This window comes from Balaenoptera ricei, chromosome 9 (assembly GCF_028023285.1).
Source record: "Balaenoptera ricei isolate mBalRic1 chromosome 9, mBalRic1.hap2, whole genome shotgun sequence".
Taxonomy (NCBI): domain Eukaryota; kingdom Metazoa; phylum Chordata; class Mammalia; order Artiodactyla; family Balaenopteridae; genus Balaenoptera; species Balaenoptera ricei.
In genome coordinates this window covers 45,069,069-45,091,043 of record NC_082647.1, presented here as the reverse complement: position 1 = coordinate 45,091,043, position 21,975 = coordinate 45,069,069, and the positions used below count along the sequence as shown (strand labels likewise).

At 42.3% G+C, this 21,975-nt stretch overlaps 1 protein-coding gene across 4 annotated transcripts in view; it reads right to left on the bottom strand.

The window, feature by feature from the left end:
• Positions 1 to 20,020, bottom strand: part of LOC132371895 (retinitis pigmentosa 9 protein-like) — a 43,945-nt gene extending 23,925 nt beyond the window's left edge. The window contains exons 1-6 of one of the 4 annotated variants that reach the window (XM_059933639.1): positions 19,739 to 20,020; positions 17,254 to 17,284; positions 15,981 to 16,110; positions 9,232 to 9,323; positions 5,148 to 5,209; positions 441 to 3,825 (exon numbers count right to left, since the gene is read on the bottom strand). In XM_059933639.1, the coding sequence (XP_059789622.1) occupies positions 3,627 to 3,825; positions 5,148 to 5,209; positions 9,232 to 9,323; positions 15,981 to 16,110; positions 17,254 to 17,284; positions 19,739 to 19,890 (666 nt within the window). In that variant the 5' untranslated portion in view covers positions 19,891 to 20,020 and the 3' untranslated portion in view covers positions 441 to 3,626. Of the gene's footprint in view, positions 1 to 440; positions 3,826 to 4,690; positions 4,873 to 5,147; positions 5,210 to 9,231; positions 9,324 to 15,980; positions 16,111 to 17,253; positions 17,285 to 19,738 lie in introns of those variants that run through there. The other 3 variants (XM_059933638.1, XM_059933635.1, XM_059933636.1) reach the window with 3 other exon arrangements.
• Positions 20,021 to 21,975: the final 1,955 nt, after the last annotated feature.

The following is a 21,975-nucleotide window of genomic DNA, read 5'->3' as shown; positions in this document are numbered from 1 at the left end:
GAGATTTGGGTGCAAGAAATTTAATGGGGAGTGCTTTAGGGAATAACATCTCTGAGGGGACAAAGAAAGCATGATTAAGCAGGAGTTTGGGTGTGATGCAGGCACAACAAAGGCCTTGGCCAATCCCACTGAGAGCTCATGAGCTGTAATGACCTTGCAGAACTGTCCCAGTTGGGGCAAGAGGCTACATCTTACACCCCTGCATAGACCAGTCACTGTGATGCAGGATGCCCCTGGAAATGAGGCGTGGCCTTGGATAGGGTAGCTCTCTTCAAGAAAGAACAACCAATCCCTGGAAAGGAGAGGTCATCTGCAACTGTTACCTGAAGTCAGCTGTTAACCAGCAGTTGGGAGAATAAATACTTCAGTCCTGAAGTCAGGCGTAGGGGTTAGGAGGCAAATACAAGTGGCACAATACAGCATCCACTACAACTTCCAAATCATGTTCCAAGTGGAAAATGTAACCATACTTTTAATAAATTCCCATTGAACACCACCATGCATGACACATTGTGTTAGAAGGTGAGACTACAACATGAAACAAGATGGTCTCTGCCCTCACGAATTTTCCAGATGTGGGCAGGAACTAATTACCACAAATATAGTGGCTTAAAGCAATATCCATCAACTTCCAGTCTCTGGTCTGGCATGTAAAGAGATTAGAAGTCTTCACTCTGTCCTAACAAGTAAAAAGCCGAACAAACTAATCATCAAATCTTCTTAAATCTATCAGAGAATTGAGGTCACAGGGCAAACCGCTGACCCAAAAATTGGAGAGATGGGCAGATAAAGAGTCAAAACTTACTGCAGCAGAAACCTCTGTGGGAACCACTGCCATACTTTGCTACCTGCCAGAAAAAAAACTCTGGTTTTAAAATTTTCATGCGAGGGCTTCCCTGGTGGTGCAGTCGTTAAGAATCCGCCTGCCAATGCAGGGGACACGGGTTCGAGCCCTGGTCCAGGAAGATCCCACATGCCGCGGAGCAACTAAGCCCATGTGCCACAACTACTGAGCCTGAGCTCTAGAGCCCGCAAGCCACAACTGAGCCCACATGCCACAACTACTGAAGCCCGTGCACCTAGAGCCTGTGACCCACAACAAGAGAAGCCACGGCGCCACAACAGAGTAGCCCCCGCTCGCCGCAACTAGAGAAAGCCCACACACAGCAACAAAGACCCAACGCAGCCAAAAATAAATAAAAATAAAAATAAATTAAAAAAAGAAAAATCTCAGGTGATTTGGTTCAGATCACCCAGTCACCCTTAAAAGGCCAAACTATCTTTTAACATAATCTAATCATGGGAGTAAAATCCCTTAAAGTAACAGTCCTACAGGTTTGGGTAGGAAACCTTGGGGCTGTTTTACAATTTCGCCTACCACAACCATGATGGCAGGCTGTTAAGATACCTTGGTAAAGGGAGGTCTGGTGGCTTATTTTGACTTCCTTAATAGTAGAGAACTGAGTTTGAGGAAAGAGGTTATAGGATGAAGGAATTTGATTGACAGCTTTATGGGCTCAGCAGTCTGGGAATCAGAACAGAGGAGGAGGAGTTTGGTTTGAGGTTCTTTTGGGTAAGCTGGGCAGAAAAACCACAGGTCAAGGGAGATAACAGGCTTAACTGATGGACCACAGAATGTAGGCCGGAAATAGAAGACAGAGAAACCTGGAGTGAGGGAGAAGGGACAGGAATTAACTTGCAGGGCTACAGTGGATGGAGAGATTCCCATTAAAGCAGAAAGTGGAGAAAGGCTTTAGTAAGAGGTTAAACATTTAGATCAGCGGTTCTTCAAATCTGTTCCCCAAACTGACAGCATCAGCATCATTTGGGAACTTGTTAGAAATGCAAATTCCACAGTCCATTCCAGAATTAGTACAATAAATCAGAAATTCTGAAACTAGGAGTAGGGCATGGGTATCTGTTTTAACAAGCACTCCAGGTCATTTTGATGCACCATAAGCTCAAGAATCATTGATATTATTCTTCCGTATTGTAATAGAATATGTTTATCATGAATGGGACTCTAGCAGGAGAAAGAAAATTCCTGGAACGAGAATTTTCTGCTGCATGCTGAGCTAGAAATGCCAAGGATAAGTGTAAGGCACTGCTTGAATTAACTGGACTTAGGGTTTTCAGGAAGAGCAAGTCCTGGGCCATTCCAGCCAATTGTGTTATTGAGATAAACTTTCCAAGGCCAAGACTAGGAGCAGTTACTGAGGAGAACTGGGAAGGAGTCAGCCTGGCCCACATTGGTTATTCTTTAAAGAGGGGGGAATCCAATCCCTACGAAAAAAGGCAGGCAGTGGGAACAGTGAGTTCCTGGGACCCTGAGTGATGAAAACAGCAAGAGACCCTAGTGGAGAGGGAAGGACACTTGCTCATGAGCAAAATCTGGCTCCACTTTGGCTCAGCAAGAACAGACGCCCTCTCCTAGCTGCAGGCACCATCCCAACCTGCTGAGCTGCCTCAGCTGCAGCAGTCAAAGCCAGAAGTTCTCGTGTAGGCTGTGCTTAGCCAACAGGATGAGGATATATTTTGGGATGTGGGTAGCTGACCCAGTACAGTAATTCCTATATCCTTGTAAGTTTTCTGAATCAATTATTCTGGGAATAATAATAATCATGGGACAATGGCAATAAGTGCTAAAGAAGATAAAGACAATGATTGTTCATTGTTATTATAGGATAGCCTTTCCCCCTAAAAAACTCAACCAAACATAACAGGGATTTATGATCTCAAGACTTCTGTGTGCAGCAAAGACCAACATACTTTACACTGTTGATTTAAAAAATGAAAACAACAATGCAGACAAATGTGTGTGGTATGCTAGTATTTGTGTTAAAAAAGAGAAAAAACATTTGCTTGTGACATACAAAACATTTCTGTATGACTTCACAAGAAACTGGTAAAATGGATAGCCATTGGGAAAGGGAACTAAGTAGCTGGGGAAGAGAAGAGGAAAGTTTTTCATGATTAAACCTTATATACCTTTTATAATTTTTTTTTGACCACACTTCGTGGCTTGTAGGATCTCAGTTCCCTGACCAGGGATTGAACCCGGGCCACGGCAGTGAAACGGCCGAGTCCTAACCACTGGACAGCCAAGGAATTCCCCTTATATACCTTTTAAATTTGGACCATATATTATTATGATTCAAAAATAAATGAGTATTTTTTTAAATAAATAAAATAATGAGCTTTTATCCTCAGCGACAGAGGAAAGTCAAGCCTGAAGTCTAAGGCCATTAAGTAGCCCCACCATGGAGGGTGGAAGCTGCGGCAGCACCTGGAGGAGCTTCCTCAGAGATTCCCTTAGTCTGGCCACCCTGCCAGAGGCATTTCTAAGGAATCAGGACCCACAGTGATCTGCAGGGAGGAGAACAATGAGAAAAGCTTTCCAGCCTGAAATCAGCCACTGTCCAGAGCTAGCACCTGGCAAGATACAACTCACTCTCCTGGGGGTCACATCTTTACTGGAAGGTAGGTGAGAATTCACACCTGTGACACCAAATCTCCTCCTCTCTTGGTGTCTCTCTCTCCTATTCCTCTCTGATTCCACATTCCTCTGATCTTTGGCCACAGTGTTTGATTTTTGAGAAGAGAATGTTGAACAAGTCAAGCTCTTGTCATTCTGAGTCTGAACTCTCATTTGACTTGGAAGACTTATGCTTTCGTTTTTTCTTCTTTTTCTTTTCTTTCTTCTTTTTCTTATGCTTCTCTTTCTTCTTCTTTTTCTTGTGTTTCTCTTTACGTTCTGAGGAACTGGAGCTGCTCCCATCTTCATCTGATGTTGAATCCTCCAGTAACTGTTTTAACTGTTGTATCCTAAACACATAAGATTGACCAAAGAAACATATTCAATGTAACTTAAAAAATTCTTTTAGATAAAAATATAAGAACAGTAGTGATGTCACAAATCATCACCTCATTAAAGACAGTACTTATTTTTATTTTTGCATGTTTTCCCCATTCTTGCCTACATCCACACCTATTTTACATGACTGTAACCAGTGTACAAGCCATTTTGTATTCTCAAGTTCATACTAGGCAATCTACCTCCTCAACAATTATAATTCAATATCACCAATTTGAAAAAAAAAAAAAACCTCTTGTTTTTTCACCCTATCTTTATTCATGTCTAAGAATAATTTTTTTTTTTTTTTTAATTTTTATTTATTTATTTATTTATTTATGGCTGTGTTGGGTCTTCATTTCTGTGCGAGGGCTTTCTCTAGTTGTGGCAAGCGGGGGCCACTCTTCATCGCGATGCGCGGGCCTCTCACTGTCGCGGCCTCTCTTGTTGCGGAGCACAGGCTCCAGACGCGCAGGCTCAGTAATTGTGGCTCACGGGCCCAGCCGCTCTGCGGCATGTGGGATCTTCCCAGACCAGGGCTCGAACCCGTGTCCCCTGCATTGGCAGGCAGACTCTCAACCACTGCGCCACCAGGGAAGCCCCTAAGAATAATTTTTAACAATAGCTCAAATCCTTAAAGCTGCTGGAGAAGATAAAGTAAGCATACGAAAGAGAATCAATCATATAGCAGAACTAGATACCACAATGTGGGTTGCCAACATCAACTATCAGTGACATGAGTGGGCTGGGAGAAGCCCACTGCTTTTTTTCTTTTTTTTTTTTAATAAATTTTAATAACGGTTCTTTTCTAAATTAATTAATTTATTTTTGGCTGCATTGGGTCTTCGTTGCTGCGTGCGGGCTTTCTCTAGTTGCAGAGAGAGGGGGCTACTCTTCGTTGCGGTGCACGGGCTTCTCACTGCGGTGGCTTCTCCTGTTGCGGAGCACGGGCTCTAGGCGCGCGGGCTTCAGTAGTTGTGGTGCACAGACTTAGTTGCTCTGCGGCATGTGGAATCTTCCTGGACCAGGGATTGAACCCATGTCCCCTGCATCTTAACCACTGCGCCACCAGGGAAGTCCCAAAGCCCACTGCTTTAAGTTAACCCAAGTAGAACAGGCTGGCCTGCTCATTCCCCACATACTGGCCTTTTCAGGGATTACTCCTGCTCTCCTAACATTTCACAATTAAAATACCATATTTATTAAACCATTTCTCTAATATTGGAATGGTTGTTTCCAACTTCATGTAATTTCGGACTTTAAGAGGATATTGTTATCATCAGGACAACCTCACCTTACATCCTTTTCATGTCTTTTATTCTCTCGTATGATGTCATACATGGGATCTTCATGTGCCTTAAGGGTGAGAAAAGGTTAAGGTTGGGTTAGGCTTCATGGGTTGTTAGTTAATTAAACATTAAATCCCTGTTACTAAAAGCCAGTTATTCTTTTCCAGTTTGGTTGTTCAAATGTTCTAATCCTTCCTAAGGGTCACCAGAACTGCAAACTCCCTGAAGCTGTGAAAAGCATTTTCCAATTAGAAAAATACAGAAGGGAATTCCCCAGTGGTTAGGACTCCAGGCTTTCATTGCGGAGGGCCTGGTTTCAATCCCTGATCAGGGAACTAGGATCCCACAAGCCACGCAGAGTGGTCAAAAAAAGAGGGACTTCCCTGGTGGTCTGGTGGGTAAGACTCCACACTCCCAATTCAGGGAGCCCGGGTTCAATCCCTGGTCGGGGAACTAGATCCCACGTGCATGCCGCAACTAAGAGTCCGCATGTTGCAACAAAAGATCCCGCACGCCGCAACGAAGATCCCGTGTGCTGCAACTAAGACCCAGCGCAGCCAAAATAAATAAATAAATAAATAAATAAGTATTTTTAAAAAGAGAAAAATACAGTATATAATTTAAATATCCTTTTTTTTAAAAAGACTTTTGAAGTTTGTTTTTTTTTTTTAAAATTTTATTTATTTATTTATTTATTTATGGCTGTGCTGGGTCTTTGTTTCTGTGCGAGGGCTTTCTCTAATTGCGGCAAGCGGGAGCCACTCTTCATCGCGGTGCGCGGGCCTCTCACTATCGCAGCCTCTCCTGTTGCGGAGCACAGGCTCCAGACGCGCAGGCTCAGCAATTGTGGCTCACGGTCCCAGCCGCTCCGCGGCATGCGGGATCCTCCCAGACCAGGGCCCGAACCCATGTCCCCTGCATTGGCAGGCAGACTCCCAACCACTGTGCCACCAGGGAAGCCCCTAAATATCTTTTATAAAGAAATAAACCATGGCAGAATCATGAAAAACTATTCAAGGAAGAAATATTGAGGCAATTCTCTTTGTTCTATGTGGATACATGACCAAGAAATAGTATTAAGAAAAACAAGTGAATTATAAAATTATATATAACAATGAAACATTTATAGGTATGCAAAAATATATAAGTATCCCAAACAAAGTCTGGAAGTATACTGGAGGTATAGATAATTTTAAATGATTTGAATTTCTTAAAACTAAGAACACGTATGGGAAATGTTATGGTATATGAATTATCTCATTTTAAAAAAGAATAAATGTTTAAATGTTTATTACAGAAATTTTAGATATCATCAGAAAATTAAGTTTTTAAAAACTATCTACTACTTCACTACCCAGGGATAACAGTAATATTAACATTCGGTCTCTCTTTTTCTTTTTTTTTTTTTTTTTTTGGCTGCGCCACGCAGCTTGTAAAATCTTAGTTCCCTGTCCAGGAATTGAACCTGCACCCACGGCAATGAGAGCGCTGAGTCCTAACCACTGGACCACCAGGGAATTCCCTGGCCTCTCTTTTTATTTATTGGACGCATTGGGTCTTTTGTATTTTTTTTTTTAATTTATTTTTGGCTGCATCGGGTCTTCGTTGCTGCTTTCTCTAGTTGTGGCGAGCGGGGGCTACTCTTCACTGCGGTGCATGGGCTCTAGGCACTCGGGCTTCAGTAGTTGTGGCTCGCGGGCTCTAGAGCACAGGCTCAGTAGTTGTGGCGCACGAGCTTAGCTGCTCCGCGGCATGTGGGATCTTCCCGGACCAGGGATTGAACCCGTGTCCCCTGCATTGGCAGGCGGATTCTTAACCACTGTGCCACCAGGGAAGTCCCGCACTGGCTCTTAGTTGCGGCACACAAGATCTTTGTTGAAGCATGCGGGATTTTCAGTTGCGGCATGCAGGATCTTTTGTTGTGGTGCATGGGCTTCTCTCTAGTGGTGGTGTGCAGGTTTTTCTCTCTCTAGTTGAGGCATGTGGGCTCAGTTGCAGTGCGCAGGCTTAGTTGCCCTGCGGCATGTGGGATCTTAGCTCCCAGACCAGGGATCGAACCCGTGTCCCCTGCATTGGAAGGCGGATTCTTCACCACTGGACCACCAGGGAAGTCCCTGGTCTCTCTTTTTAAATCATTATTCATAATTTATGAAAAATTATAATCATACCATTTATATATAAAACTCTACTACTTTTCACTTATGTTTTCATAAACATTTTCTCATGATATTACACATTCTTCTAAAACACAATTCCTAATGGCTAAATAATTTCTGTTACAGTAATTTATGTTGATATGTTGGACTATTAAGGTGTTTCCTATTTTTCTTTAGCTCCCATTTTTCTAACCATATAAATAATAATGAAAGCTATCCTTATACATACATAAACAGTTGTGTATATATTAATGTTCTCTTACATCCTTAAGGTAAATTAAAGTGGGATTTCTGAGGCAAAATGAGTATGTTTAAAGTTTTTGAGATTTATCACCAAACTATGTTCTATAGTATCTGTAAAAATTGTCATTCCACCTAAAAGTAGAATGATTGATCCAAAATAAGTTATTTCAGATTATTAAAATGAAAACACAACATCTTAAAATGTGTTAAAAACTGGAGAATGGGGTTTCCCTGGTGACGCAGTGGTTAAGAATCCACCTGCCAACGCAAGAGACACGGGTTCGATCCCTGGTCTGGGAAGATCCCACATGCCGCAGAGCAACTAAGCCCACACACCACAGTTACTAAGCCTGCACTCGAGAGCCTGTGAGCCACAACTACTGAGGCTGCATGCTGCAACTACTGAAGCCCGTGTGCCTAGAGCCTGGGCTCTGCAACAAAGAGAAGCCACCGCAATAAGAAGCCTGCGCACCACAACAAAGAGTAGCCCCCTGCTCACTGCATCTAGCGAAAGCCTGTGCACAGCAACGAAGACCCAACGCAGCCAAAAAATAGAATTAGAAAACAAAACAAAACAAAACAAAAACTGGAGAATGTTGACTCCAGTTTGATATATGTTGATAACCTCAGTACATCCAGACAGCTACATATTTCACTTGACAGAAGCAGTTACTGAATGGAGAATTTACACCCCTGGGAAGTGACTCTGTTAAAATAAGGTGAGGAAATGATAATTTTACTGTCATGTAAAGAGCAAATATAATTTATATATACACTTCTAGCTTATAGTTTAAGACATATAATCTTCAGGTAAAGCCTGGAAAGCTAAAACCCTCATTTTAGTTATGAAACATGATTTTTTTATACAATAAGTTAAAAAAAAGTGATTGAATAAATAACAATGTCTGCTTCAGAAAAAGAATCACTATTCCCAAGGTATAACACCTTAATAAGAAGTTTACAAATAACACCTTAATAAGAAGTTTTTTGTTAAGAACTAATCTGTCACACAAATGTACAGGCATGCCTCATTTTACTGCACTTCACTTTACTGCACTTGGCAGATACTGCGTTTTTTACAAGTTGAAGGTTTGTGGCAACTCTGTGTTGAGCAAGTATATCAGCATCATTTTTCCAACAGTATTTGCTCACACCATGTCACTGTGTCACATTTTGGTAATTCTCACAATATTTCAAACTTTTCATTATTATTACATTTGTTAGGGTGATCTGTGATCAGTGATCTTTGATGTTAGTACTACAACTCTCTGAAGGCTCAGATGATGGTTAGCGTTTTTTAGCAAGAAAATATTTTAAATTAAGTTATGTAATTTGTTTTTTTAGACAGAATGCTATTGCATACTTAACAGAATACAGTATAGAGTTAACATGACTTTTATATGTGTTGGGAAATTTAAAAATTCATGTCATTCAAAAAAAAAAAAATTCATGTCATTCACTATATTGTGATATTTGCTTTATTGAGGTTCTAGATATTGCTAGAACCAAACCTGCAACATCTCTGAGGTATGCCTGTAATTTAACACAAATGTAGTTAACACCCGATACTTTGGCCAAATGACTTCTGGGAATGTATTTTGTGTGAATTTGCAGTTCACTGTTAGTACCTAATCATCTGATATTCACTATCTCTCATAAATGTAAATTGATATGGTAGGGTTCTACTTACTACTATGAACTGTTCTAACTTTTGGTTGCCTTTGATAAAAAAAGGGCATTCTTTGTCGCCTGTTCGGTGACCATATCGTTTACAGCGCCAACCTGAAAACAAAGAAAAGAGGAAATATTTCTGTAAGATAACACAGTTTCCTTTAATGAAGACAAAGGATCAGTAGATCATATTAGTTTTTCTTCATTAAACTCCAATTCTAAAAGCAAATGCAATCAGTGAATGAACCATGTAAGATCCTAAAAAACAAAGGGAAACTACAGATCTTCCTTGAGTTATGATGGGGTTACATCCCAATAAACCCATCATAAGTTGAAAATACTGTAAGTTGAAAATGCACTTAATACACCTAACCTACTGAACACCATAGCTTAGCCTAGCCTACCTTAAATGCACTCAGAACACCTACATTAGCCTACAATTGGGCAAAATCATCTAACACAAAGCCTGTTTTGTAATAAAGTGATGAATTTCTCATGTAATTTATTGAATACTGTACTGAAAGTTAAAAACAAAATGGTTGTATGGGCAGATAATTTTGAGAGCTGGATCTCAGGAAACCATTGAAAAACAATGAAGTTTGGGGGTTCTCTGTTGACTGCCTCTGAGCTGTCCCTGTCTTTATCTCTCCCAACATTTAAAGTTCAGGGAAGGAGGATAACACTCCTTCAAACCAATGTCTTTCTTTGTGTTCAAAACCCTCTTGCCTTTAAAGGAAAGGTGATCCTTACTGTTCAAAATGTGGTCCATGTCAACAACACATGGGAGATTGGTAGAAATGCACAGTATTAGGCCTATCCCAGAAACACTGACACATACTTGGAGTTCAAAAGACTTATTGGTGATGTGTAGACATATTAAAGTTTGAGAACCACTGTTCTAGATAATACTACAATCACTAAAATCAATGAAAGTATGCATATGTATATATATATATCTTGTTTGGAATGAGTCCAAATTTTGTGGTGCCTGAGCTTAAATTATTTGGTGGGGGTGGGGATGGAAGGGGCTCTTCAGGAAAAACAAAAATCTTGCCTTGGCAAATTTTGCAAAATCATATGACCATAATCAACACATCACTATGGTTCCTGCAGGTCTTTGAAAGACACAAGTGAGGGGCCCTGAAACTTAAGCTTCATTTACTTCTTGGTAAAACTGGATCTGGTCCCAACCCAAACTTTTATTTTCCAAGTCAATGCAAATAACTATAAAATACTAAGTGAAATGCAACTAACCACCCCATCAAACAGAGCAGTGGTTTTCAAACTTTAAAAAAAAGCCACAGACTTCTGGGTAAAGATGACAGACTAAACACATTCGTCTCCTTTCATTTCCTTCCTGAGATTCTATAAAAATGACAATGAAGAGAATTCTTTTCAAAAGGAATAATCCAGTAAGTATTTCAAGAAGGGCCAAGTAACAACCTCCATAAATCTGTTCCTCCGTAGAAGCACTGGAAATAGTTGCAAATTTTTCCAAATCAAGTTATCCGAAACCTTGAAAATTAACCAAAGGCTTGCCACAATCTAAAGAGTATTAATTAAAGAAACCCTACTGAGCCTTGGTAAGAACAGCAGGATTTCTGGCGTTTTAACTGGGCTTACTCCCAACCCCTACTTCCACAACAGTCTTAAAAACAAGCAGCCATGCAACCATGACAGCTGTGAAAAGCAGCAGTGTCACACCCACTGAAGAGGGAAGACTGGATTTTGAGCACCTCAAAAAGCCCTGACTTCAGAGCACAGAGCCACGCTGGCAGGGTATTGTTGCTATCTGACTAGTCATGTAGTTTGCTCTACAGAAAAAGCCCTACCCCAGGATATTTGTCAAAAATAGTCACTTGCAATTGTTTAACATCACAGCTTATTATGGCTGTGATATCACTGGGTAAACAAGAGCCCAGCCAAAAGTTTAAAAGGAAGATCTGGGGAATGAGATGTCCATAGAGGGCTCTCAAAAATTCTGACATAATTCTGGGAAGCTAGAAGACTATACACATGTGTAAGGCTGTGTGCATGCATAGTAAAGGCCTGAGAAGGCCTTTTTTTTCACTTCTGACTCACTGTTAAGGCTCTGTGCAAGCAGGCACTAAAGGCTAAGGCAGACATGTAAACCAAACCACATGAGCATTTGAAGCCTGTCTTAAGACACACATATAACCTCTTGGCAAAGGGGAGAAGGCTTCTTAGATCAATGCATTCAAGGAAATCTCTGTTGTATTATTAGCTGACCTCTAAGCTAACAGAGGAGACTTCAGTGGCCATACACTACAGGGAATACAGATTTACCGAATTAGTCCAGGAAAGTCACTAAAAATACAAAAAGGAACAATAAAACCTGGGTAGAAGGGAGAATCTGATTTCCAGACCACCTTATATTATCTAAAATGGGCAGTTTTCACCAAAAAATTGCAAAACACACAAAGCAACAGCAAGTCCAGATACTGGACTTACTAGACAGAGACTTTAAATCAGCTATTATAAATAAGTTCAAAGAACTAAAGGAAGTTATGTCTAAAGAATTAAAGAAAAGTATGAAAGTGATGTCATAACAGATGGAGATCATTAATAAAGGGATACAAATTATAAAGATTAATAAAAAAGAAATTCTGGAGTTGAAAAGCACAATAATCAAACTGAAAAATTAACTGGAAGTTCTTAACAGCAGATTTATGATGGCAGAACAAAGAATAAGCAAACCTGAAGATAGGTAACAACTGAGATTATCCAGTTTGAGGAACAGAAAGAAAAAAGAATGAAGAAAACTGGCCAGTCTCAGAGACCTGTGGGATACCATCAAGATTCACAGCATATGCATAAAGAGAATCTCAGAAAGAAAGGAGTGCTAGAGAGTGTAAAATGTTTGAAAAAATAATGGCCAAAAACTTCCCCAATTTGATGAAAAACATTAATCTACAAATCCACGAAGCTCAATGAACTCCAAGTAGAATGAGTTCAAAGAGATCCATCATAGGCAAACTGTTAAAAAGCCAAAGATAACAAGAAAATTTTAAAAGCAATGAAAGAAAAACTACTCATCACATATAAACAATCCTCAATGAGATTATCAGATGACTTCTTATCACAAACCATGGAGACCAGAAGGCAGTAGAATAACATATTCAAAGTGCTGAAAGAAAGACTATTAAGCAAGAATTCTATAGCCAGCAAAATTATCCTTCAGAAATAAAAGGGGACTTAAAGTTCAGATAAACAAAATCTGAAAATTTATTGCTAATGGACTTGCCCTACAAAAAATAACAAAGCTGAAATGATGAAAGAATATTAGGCAGTTACTCAAATCCACAGGAAATACACAGCACCAGTAAAGGTAACTACATACATAATTATAAAAGACAGTATAAATAATTTTTTGTAATTCTTTTATTCTCCTATCCCATTTTAAAACAGCTACATAGAGAAATAATTATAAAACAGTGATGATGAGCTTATAATATATAAAAATAATTTGTATGACAATATTACCACAAAGGAGGGGGAGAGAATGGAGCTGTATAGGAACAAAGTTTCTGTATTCTATTGAAATTACATTAGCATTAATCTTAATGAAAATCAAAAGGCAGGTATTGGCAGAATGGATAAAAAAATGTTTTCCAAGTACAACAGACAAACTTTAGATTCAAAGACAAAATTAAATTGAAGGTAAGAGGATGAAAAGAGATACAAATAAAGCAGTGTTTACAGGAAATTTATAGCTTTAAATACCAATATTAGAAAGGAACAAAGATCTCAAATAAATAATCTAAAGTTCAGTTTAAAAATCTAACTGAAAGAGAGCTGGAGTGGCTATACTAATATTAGAGAAAACAGACTCAAAGGCAAAAACTGTTACAAGAGACAAATATTGACATTTTATAATGATATAAGGGTCAATCCATCAAGAGGATATAACACTTATAAACATATATGCACCTAACAACAGAGTTCCAAATAGATGCAGCAAAAATGGACAGAACTGAAGGGAAAACTAGACAATGCAACAATAATAGAGACTTCAATATTCCACAATGGATAAAACAACTAGAGAGAATATCAACAATGAAATAGAAGACTTCAACAATACTATAAACCAGCTAGACCTCACAGATATCTGTAGAACATCTGACCACCCCAAAAGAGCAGAATACACACTTTTGAATCCCACATGGAACATTATCCAGAATAGAGCATAGGCTAGGCTATAAAACAAGAATTAATAAATTTAAAAGGATTCAAACCGGGACTTCCCTGGTGGCGCAGTGGTTAAGACTCCGTGCTCCCAATTCAGGGGGCCTGGGTTCGATCCCTGGTCAGGGAACTAGATCCCACATGCATGCCACAACTAAGGAGCCTGCAAGCCGCAACTAAGGAGCCCACGTGCTGCAACTAAGGAGCACGCATGCCGCAACTAAAGGAGCTGGTGAGCCACAACTAAGGAGCCCGCCTGCTGCAACTAAAACCCAGCACAACCAAATAAGTAAATAAAATAAATACTTAAAAATAAAATAAAATAAGGATTCAAACCATACAAAGTATGTTTTCCAACCACAAAGAAGACAAATTAGAAAGCAATGATAGTAGGAAACTTCGGGAATCTACAAATATGTAGAAATTAAACAACACATTTCTAAACAACCCATGGGTCAAAGAAGAAATTTCAAGGAAAATCAGCAAGTATTTTGATTTGAACGACAATTAAACATAACATATGAGATGCAGATAAAGCAGTGCTTAGAGGGAAATGTAGAGCTTTAAATGCCTATATTAGAAAAGAATGGGGCTTCCCTGGTGGCGCAGTGGTTGAGAATCTGCCTGCCAATGCAGGGGACATGGGTTCGAGCCCTGGTCTGGGAAGATCCCACATGCCGCGGAGCAACTAGGCCCGTGAGCCACAACTACTGAGCCTGCGCGTCTGGAGCCTGTGCTCCGCAAAAAGAGAGGCCGCGATAGTGAGAGGCCCAAGCACAGCGATGAAGAGTGGCCCCCGCTTGCTGCAACTAGAGAAAGCCCTCGCACAGAAACGAAGACCCAACACAGCCAAAAATAAATATAAAAATAAATAAATAAATTTTAAAAAAAGACCTAAAGAAGAAATACATGGCGAATATCTTTAAAAAAAAAAAGAAAAGAAAAGAATGAAGCTCTCAAATCAATAATCTCAGGTTCAATTAAAAAAATCCAGAAAACAAAGAGCGACCCAAACCAAAGGCAAGCAGAAGGAGGAAATAATAATAATGAACTACTGGCATTACTGGCATGTGCTGTGCCATAGATGAACCTCAAAAATATTATGCTTAAAGAAAGAAGCCGGGGGCTTCATGTGGCAATGAAGATCCTGCGTGTGGCAACGAAGATCCTCGGTGCTGCAACTAAGACCCAGCACAGCCAAATAAATAAATAAATAATTTAAAAAAATACTAAATGCTAAATGAAGAGCAGACACCAGAAAATTGAATTCTAAGCCACCAGAGGGGAGAACGGAGAATCAGCACAATTTCTATTTGCAGAACCTCCAAAGAGCTTAGGAACTGAGCTCTGAGCACCAGATACCTCTAAAAGTAAAGGTAAAGGAGGAGCTGAAATAAGGAGGATTGATGAAAAGTCCAAGGGCAACTCTTACTAGCCCCGGTGGAAGGAAGTTTATTGTCTGAAAAAGGTAAAGCATAGATCTCTGGCAAAATGACATCAGATACATGTGAAGGCAAGGTGCCACAGTAAATATAGAAGATTACATGAACAAATAAAAAGTAAATGGCAAGATTTCCCAGCCTTCTTGCTCCAATCAGATCCCACAACACTAGCAGCTTGGCCTTGACCCTCCAGGAAGGAGCCTTCTTCTCTAGGAAAATATAACCCACCCCAAGAAGAAAAACCTACAGGTACTGACCTCACAAGTTCCCAATTGACAGGACTAGAAAGATCACCCTCCAGTGAAACTCAGCAAGCCCCACTCACACACTTAGAGCTCCTAATCCACTTTTTAATCTCCCAATGATGAGCAATAACTGTGGTTGCCAGTCTCAAAGATGGACCCCAAAATCCCTGACTTCTAAAAAGCATGCCCTCCTATATTCCCTGCCACCCTGAATAAGGCTAACTGTTGTAACCTAGGTACTGGAAAAAGGATGATGTGTGAATGGAGGCAAAGAGACTGCAAATCGCTATTTTAATTATGTGCGTGAAGAATCTTTGTACAAACAAATGTCTTTAAAGACAGCTGTATCCCTTTTTCAAACGCCGTCTTACGCTGGATGAAGGTGCTGCTGCTCTGGTGCGGTGGAGGGTGTGCACACAGAGCTCTACCTGTTCCAGACCCGCCCTCTGTGACCCAGAGCTCCTCTCAGGTTACCTGCATAAAACCTCAACACCTCTGAGGAGGATGACTGACTGAGGCAAGACCCAAGGGACCACCCTCCAATGCATCCCTTGTCCCCCATGGCATTTCTACATGGAATATCCTTTCTGTTACAGGAATATTACTGAAGCGTATACTCCGCAGGCAGCTACGGCCCTGTGGAAGACCATTACCCTTACAGCCAGAAGCCCTGGAGTCAAAGCACTGCTCTGCCTCTTACCCCAAAACACTTAATAACATATGCAAGGCGGCTTCCTCATCTATAGCACAGAGATCATGCCCTGACTTTAGCAGGGCTGTGGTGAGAATGAATCAAAAGAAGTGAACTTGTTTGTAAACAGTGGTCTATAACTTGCATGTATTGAGGGTGTTACTTGAAACCCTTCCACACTCACACTGCATGACTTTGACTTCTTTCCCCAGTGGCATCCAAAGTCCTTTGGTTGGTGCGTGGGCCAGAAATTCCCTGGCATGTTCATTGCCTGGGACATCTGGTATACAGTCTTCTGGCTTAGTCTCATCTTCCTGAAAAAGGAAACAGTGTGTAAGCTATGTGACAAAAAAGCACCGGAACTCTCTCCCACCTGTTTGAGAACACAGCACTGCCTGGCTTTCTCATGGGCTGGAGATCCCAATGTCATCATGAGTTACCCTCTGAAGAGCTAGAAAGAAAGACAAATCATAACTGACAGAAAAAACGGAAGTAACTATACTAGAAGAGCTAGCTTTGCCACAAAAACAAAGTAGCTGTTTTTAGAGAAAAGTTACTAGTGTTTATATAGGATTGATCTGTGAGCTCCAAATTCTGATTCTAGATCACAAAAATTAGATTCTAAGATCACAAAAAGTTTTCTGCTAACTTAAAAGCTTTGTGGAATGAGGCAGAATATAGAGTTAAACAAGTGAGGTTTCCTGGAATAATAAGAACACTGTGTTAGAGTAAAATAGATTATTAGACCTTGAAGGCCACTGTCATGTTTCATAATCTCATACATGCCGTATTTGTGAGATGTATTTTCATTACCAAATAACTGCACTATATAATTAAGGTGCTGTTTTTTTACCTTATGATTTTTTCAAGTTTCCACGAATATTAAATTTATAGTGGAAGAATGTTTTCTAAAAATCTTTTTTTTAAGTTGAAAGTTACCAAACAGAAAAAGTTACTTTGGCCTTAAGTCCTCTAAGTCTCACTCCTGCAGAAAGACACTGACACTGTGGCCAGGGTGCTGGAGGAGGGACTCCTGCAACAGGTAGGGCTGGACTGGATGAGCTTCACGTCTCCTCAGAGTCCAGTGTTCTCTGAGCTGATGACATTCAAGAAATCAGCACCGGGAGGGTCAGAGAAGGAACATGGGGCAGGAGAGCTTTGAGAAGACAGTCACAAGTGAGACAGAAAGAATGGGAGTGAGCGCTGGGGAACACTCGGGGGGGGCCTGCAGTGGTTTCTTAGGGGACAGACACAAGGCTGATTAAATTTCTGCAAAGGCACAGGCTGTGACAAAGCCCAAAGTGCATGAACCGACTGCCATCTGCAGGGAAGACACAGAACTATCACAAAAGGAGGTTCAAACCTTATGCAGCTGTTTTTCATAACAAGTGACTGAGTCTGAGCACTGAGTCAAATCTGTCTCAGGGAAAAACCAAAAGTACAAACTTCACACTGACCTTGATAAGTCCAGGAGGAGGTTTTTCATAACTAGAAAGGAAAAAAACACTGGTCATCAACCATGTTCATAGGAACGTTAACACATCTCAATCAGCAAAAGGCAACTGCAGACCAAAATGAAAAGGCTTTTTTTTTTTTAGTAAAAACTTAAAACTACATTATAACTAAAACAGTTAATAAAATATGCCGTCAGAAGTCCTATATAAATAAACTGATGCTATTCCACATCCTGCTCGATGTAGAACTTAAATTCACTGAAATCATAACTGGTGCCTTGGCACAGCGATTTTATTTTTGGAAGAAGGGAAAGCAAGAGATTGCAGGGAAAATGTGAGGTAAGAAGAGCCTTGAGGGCCTCCCTGGTGGCGCAGGGGTTAAGAATCCGCCTGCCAATGCAGGGGACACGGGTTTGAGCGCTGGTCCGGGAAGATCCCACATGCCCCGGAGCAACTAAGCCCGTGCACCACAACTACTGAGCCTGCACTCTAGACCCCGCAAGTCACAACTACTGAGCCCGCATGCCTAGAGCCTGTGCTCCGCAACAAGAGAAGCCACCGCAACGAGAAGCCCACGCACCGCAATGAAGAGTAGCCCCTGCTCGCCGCAACTAGAGAAAGCCTGCGTACAGCAACTAAGACCCAACACAGCCCCCCCCCCAAAAAAAAAAGTTATAACAATGTTAACACTGACATTGATTAGGAAAGTTATTATGATGGAGCTATATTGGAAGGATGGAAACAAGAAGGGCAAGTAAGAGAACTAAATCTTTATCTACTATGACAAGAAGTTAACAGATGTCTAAAACTGTTGAGTCAACAAAAACAGTATAAGCATATAATTTAGAAATGTGCAGTTAAATCCAATAAGTAAAAACTAAAAGAGTCTGCACATGGAAGGCTTGGCCTTGTTAGGAGGGAAGGGGGTGGAGGGTTGTGCAGGTTACTCTGGGGGGTAAATGAGGAGTTGGGCAGCCCACCACTATTTTTTGTAGCATTTTTAGTACTATTTGAGTTTTTAAGCTATATACAAGTATTACTCTGGTATGAATTAAACTTAATTAAAATCAAACAAAACCCTGAACTAGAAAAAGCAAATATGTCCATAGCCTAGCCAGTTTCAAATCTGTGAAACTGGAAAAATCCCACTGGTCTGAGAATCACACTCCTGAATTCTGCTGTAATTCTGTTGGCTAATCAGGTCAGTGGCTTAACCACTGAGCCTCCATTTTCTCATCTACAAAACGTTAGCAACTTTCTCTTGTCTGTGAAAAAGCTCTGTGAGCTACAAAATAAACATATAGTATTAACCACCACCTGGCATCCTACAGTTAAAGATACAGAGGGCTGGTGGGGCTAGGCCCTGCCTGAGCCCAGAGTGCCTTGAACGCGCCAGGACTGTGGATGTCAGCAACACGGCACCTGTATCCAAACCACGGCCCACTGACGTGAGACTCAGCTCAAGAGCCACACTGAAAAGAGCAGGCCAGGCTCCAAGCAAGCATGCACTTTGTATCAAAGCTCCCAGAAGGTTAATGAGGGCCTTTCCTTACACGACCGTCTCAGCAATCATAAGAAGGTAGGTAATGGGAAGTGCCTAAAACAGAAATAATTCAGATAACTCAGTGAACACCAAACTTAGTAAAGTCAGACTTCTAAAGCTGATCACAGAACGACAGAAACACAGAAAAGAACCGCAAGGATCATTAATCCAACCTTCCACCTGATGTTTAAGTCTCCTTTACAACCAACCCTTCTCTCAGGGGTTATCTGGACTCTCTCCAACCCCGGGTAGCTGGGGGAGTAAAGTGCCTCCTAGGTCAGGCCACGCTGACCAGCAAGAATCTATGACTCCGGTCCTAATTCTTCTTGTTGAGCTGGAACTGGCCTCTTTGTAGCTTCCACCCTTAACCCTGGTAAAAAAAAAACAAAATCCTGGGGACGAGAGAGAAGTCCACGCTCTCTTCTACCTGACAGCTCCTCCCGCAGAGTCAGGGACCAGGCCCTCACCCCACGCTTATTCTTCCCTTCCTCACCGCACTCATGTTACGGGACTGGGCTTTTTCTTCCCTAGTTAACAGCACTAGATGAAAAGAATGGGGATTTACCCAGTTCAGAGCGAGCCCCTTGAACTGAGAAACGGGAAAGGACCCAAGGGCGCAGCCGCACTTCTTCTGTATTCAAATCCTGACCGACACCGACGTCGCCGCACGAGGAATAAAACTGTCGTTTCCGGCGGGGAAGCGCCCGCCCGCCGCCGCCTCGCGCGCCCGGGACGAGCCTGTGGAGGGAGCCTCCCCGCTCTTCCTCCAGCGGCTGAGAGTCCAGCGTCCCGCAGCCCGGGATCAAAACCCGCACCCGGCTCGCTGGGGTCCGACGGGCCCACCTGCCCACTCGCAGGTCTCCGACCCCTGGCGGGCCCGGCCGCGCGACCCCGGGCCCCGACCCCATTCCTCGCATTAGTCGGGGGCGGGCGTGACGGACTCACAAGGACTCCAGGTGCTTGAGCTGCTGCAGCTGCTGCGCGTCGTGCCGCCGCCGCCTCTGCTCCCGGCGTCGCTGCAGCTCTTGCTCCGGAGGCTCCCGCGGCCGCCGCGCGCCCCCGGTCCCTGAGTCGTCGCGCCCGAGCCGGGACGACATTGCGGCCCCGCGCCGAGCCGCGAAGACCGCACTTCCTCCGCGCCGCGCCCGCCCGGCCCCGCAGCGCCCCCTTTCGCCGCCGCTCCGCGGCCCTCTGGGCCGGGCCCAACGTCCCGGCTGAGGCCGCCAGTGCCCCGCCTCCCGACAGGCCGGCCCGACTGCCTCTGCGAGTCCGCGCTCTGAGCGCCCGAACCGTGCTGCGGAGTCAGCGGGTGCCGCAGTCCGGAGCGCGCCCCCTGGCGGCGGCCAGGAGCCCCGGCGCTGAGGATGCTGCGGAGGGAGCCAGAGCTTTCCCTTGGTTCTCTTGAAGTATTCCCTCCAGAAGCCTTCAGGGATGTAAGCTGTTCAGTTGCATAGAAGCCACCATGCTAAGAGGAAGCCCAAGCTAACAAATGGGGAGAGATCACGTGAAGAGGCCCTGAGACAATAAAAAAAGGGATGTCAGGTCAGACCCCACTGTTTAACCACACCCCACCCCTGGTCAGACGACTCCTTGGTGCAAGCCAAAGATAAATCTTAAGGGGCTCACGTCAACCAAGAATTGTTCCTGTCCTGCTGGGGAGGCTTTGTTGCCAGCCAAGTTATGTGCTTAAAATAAAAGAAGAGAAGATGGAAGAAGGAAAAAAGAAAAAAGAAAAGACAACAAACATTATCTAACCACAACCAGTGACCTTATGGCGTGCAAGCAAATAATCTGAAAACTTTAGTATATACTTATATGCAGAAAGCAATTGTGTTGGATTTTTCTCACTTGCAGTTGAAAGAAGTCAATTCAAAGTCAGTTTGCCTAACATAGTGATTTGCTCTCTCAGCAAGAAGACCCAGGGATTGATAATTCCATTTTAGCAAGTATTAGTGAAAGTTCTTTTGAAAACAACAATGGACCAAAATCCAAATCAAACTGTTCTAAGAAAAAAAATTAAGTAATTTATGGACTTACATATGTGAAATGTCATGGGATGGGACTTCAGGAATGGCTGGATCTAGGTGCTGAAATGTTATAGTCAGCAATTTCCCAGCTTCACGTTCCTTTGTATTGCTTCATTCTTTGCAGTTTCTCCCATTGTGGGGGCAAAGATGGCCACTGGAAGCCAAAGATGGCCAACAAATTAGCAGCCCCAGCTGGAAGAAACTTTGTTTCTCAGTTCCAATAAGAATTCCATGTATTATACTCATTGGCTTAGCAAGAGTCATGTATTTGTCATGGAAACAATCACTGTAGTCAAGGAGTTGCAGAACACTGACTGCTCATGCCTATGTTACATGTCCACCCTAAATCCGAGGGGTGGATCAGCTTTATCCAAGCCATATAGACTAAGAGAGGGGGAGGGGTTGTTCCTCAAAGCAAAATCCAGGTGCTATTAATGGAGGAAAAGAGAGAGAGAGAGACAGAGGAAGAAGAAGAAGAGGAAGAGGAGGAGGAGCAGGAGGAAGAGGAAGAGGAGGGGGAGGAGGAGGAAGGAGAAGAGAAGAGCAATGCTGGGCAGGGAAAAATAACAGATGTACAGTTCAGTAGTCTGACAGCCTCACCCAGTACCACATCCTGAGCTGCATTCTAGGCATCTCTCTTTGATGATTACCCTGTTAGAGCTTATAAAGCAGTGAAAATTCTTTTTTTTTAAATTTTTTTATTGGAGTATAATTGCTTTACAATGTTGTGTTAGTTTCTGCTGCACAGCGAAGTGAATCAGCCATACACATAACACACATCCCCTCCCTCTTGGACCTCCCTCCCCTCCCCATCCCACCCAACTAGGCCATGACAGAGCACTGAGCTGAGCTTCCTGTGCTATACAGCAGGTTCCCACTAGCTATCTATTTTAAACATGGTAGTATATTCATGTCAAATCTAATCTCCCAGTTCATCCCACCCTCCCCTTCCCCCCGTGTCCACACGTCTGTTCTCTACATCTGCCTTTCTATTCCTACCCTGCAAATAGGTTCATCTGTACCATTTTTCTAGATTCCACATATATGCGTTAACATACAATATTTGTTTAGTGAAAATTCTTTTGCTGCTTATATCCACCTGTTTATGTGAGCCTGGGTTCTTTATGTATTTTGGCACCAGATTGAGAAGTTTCC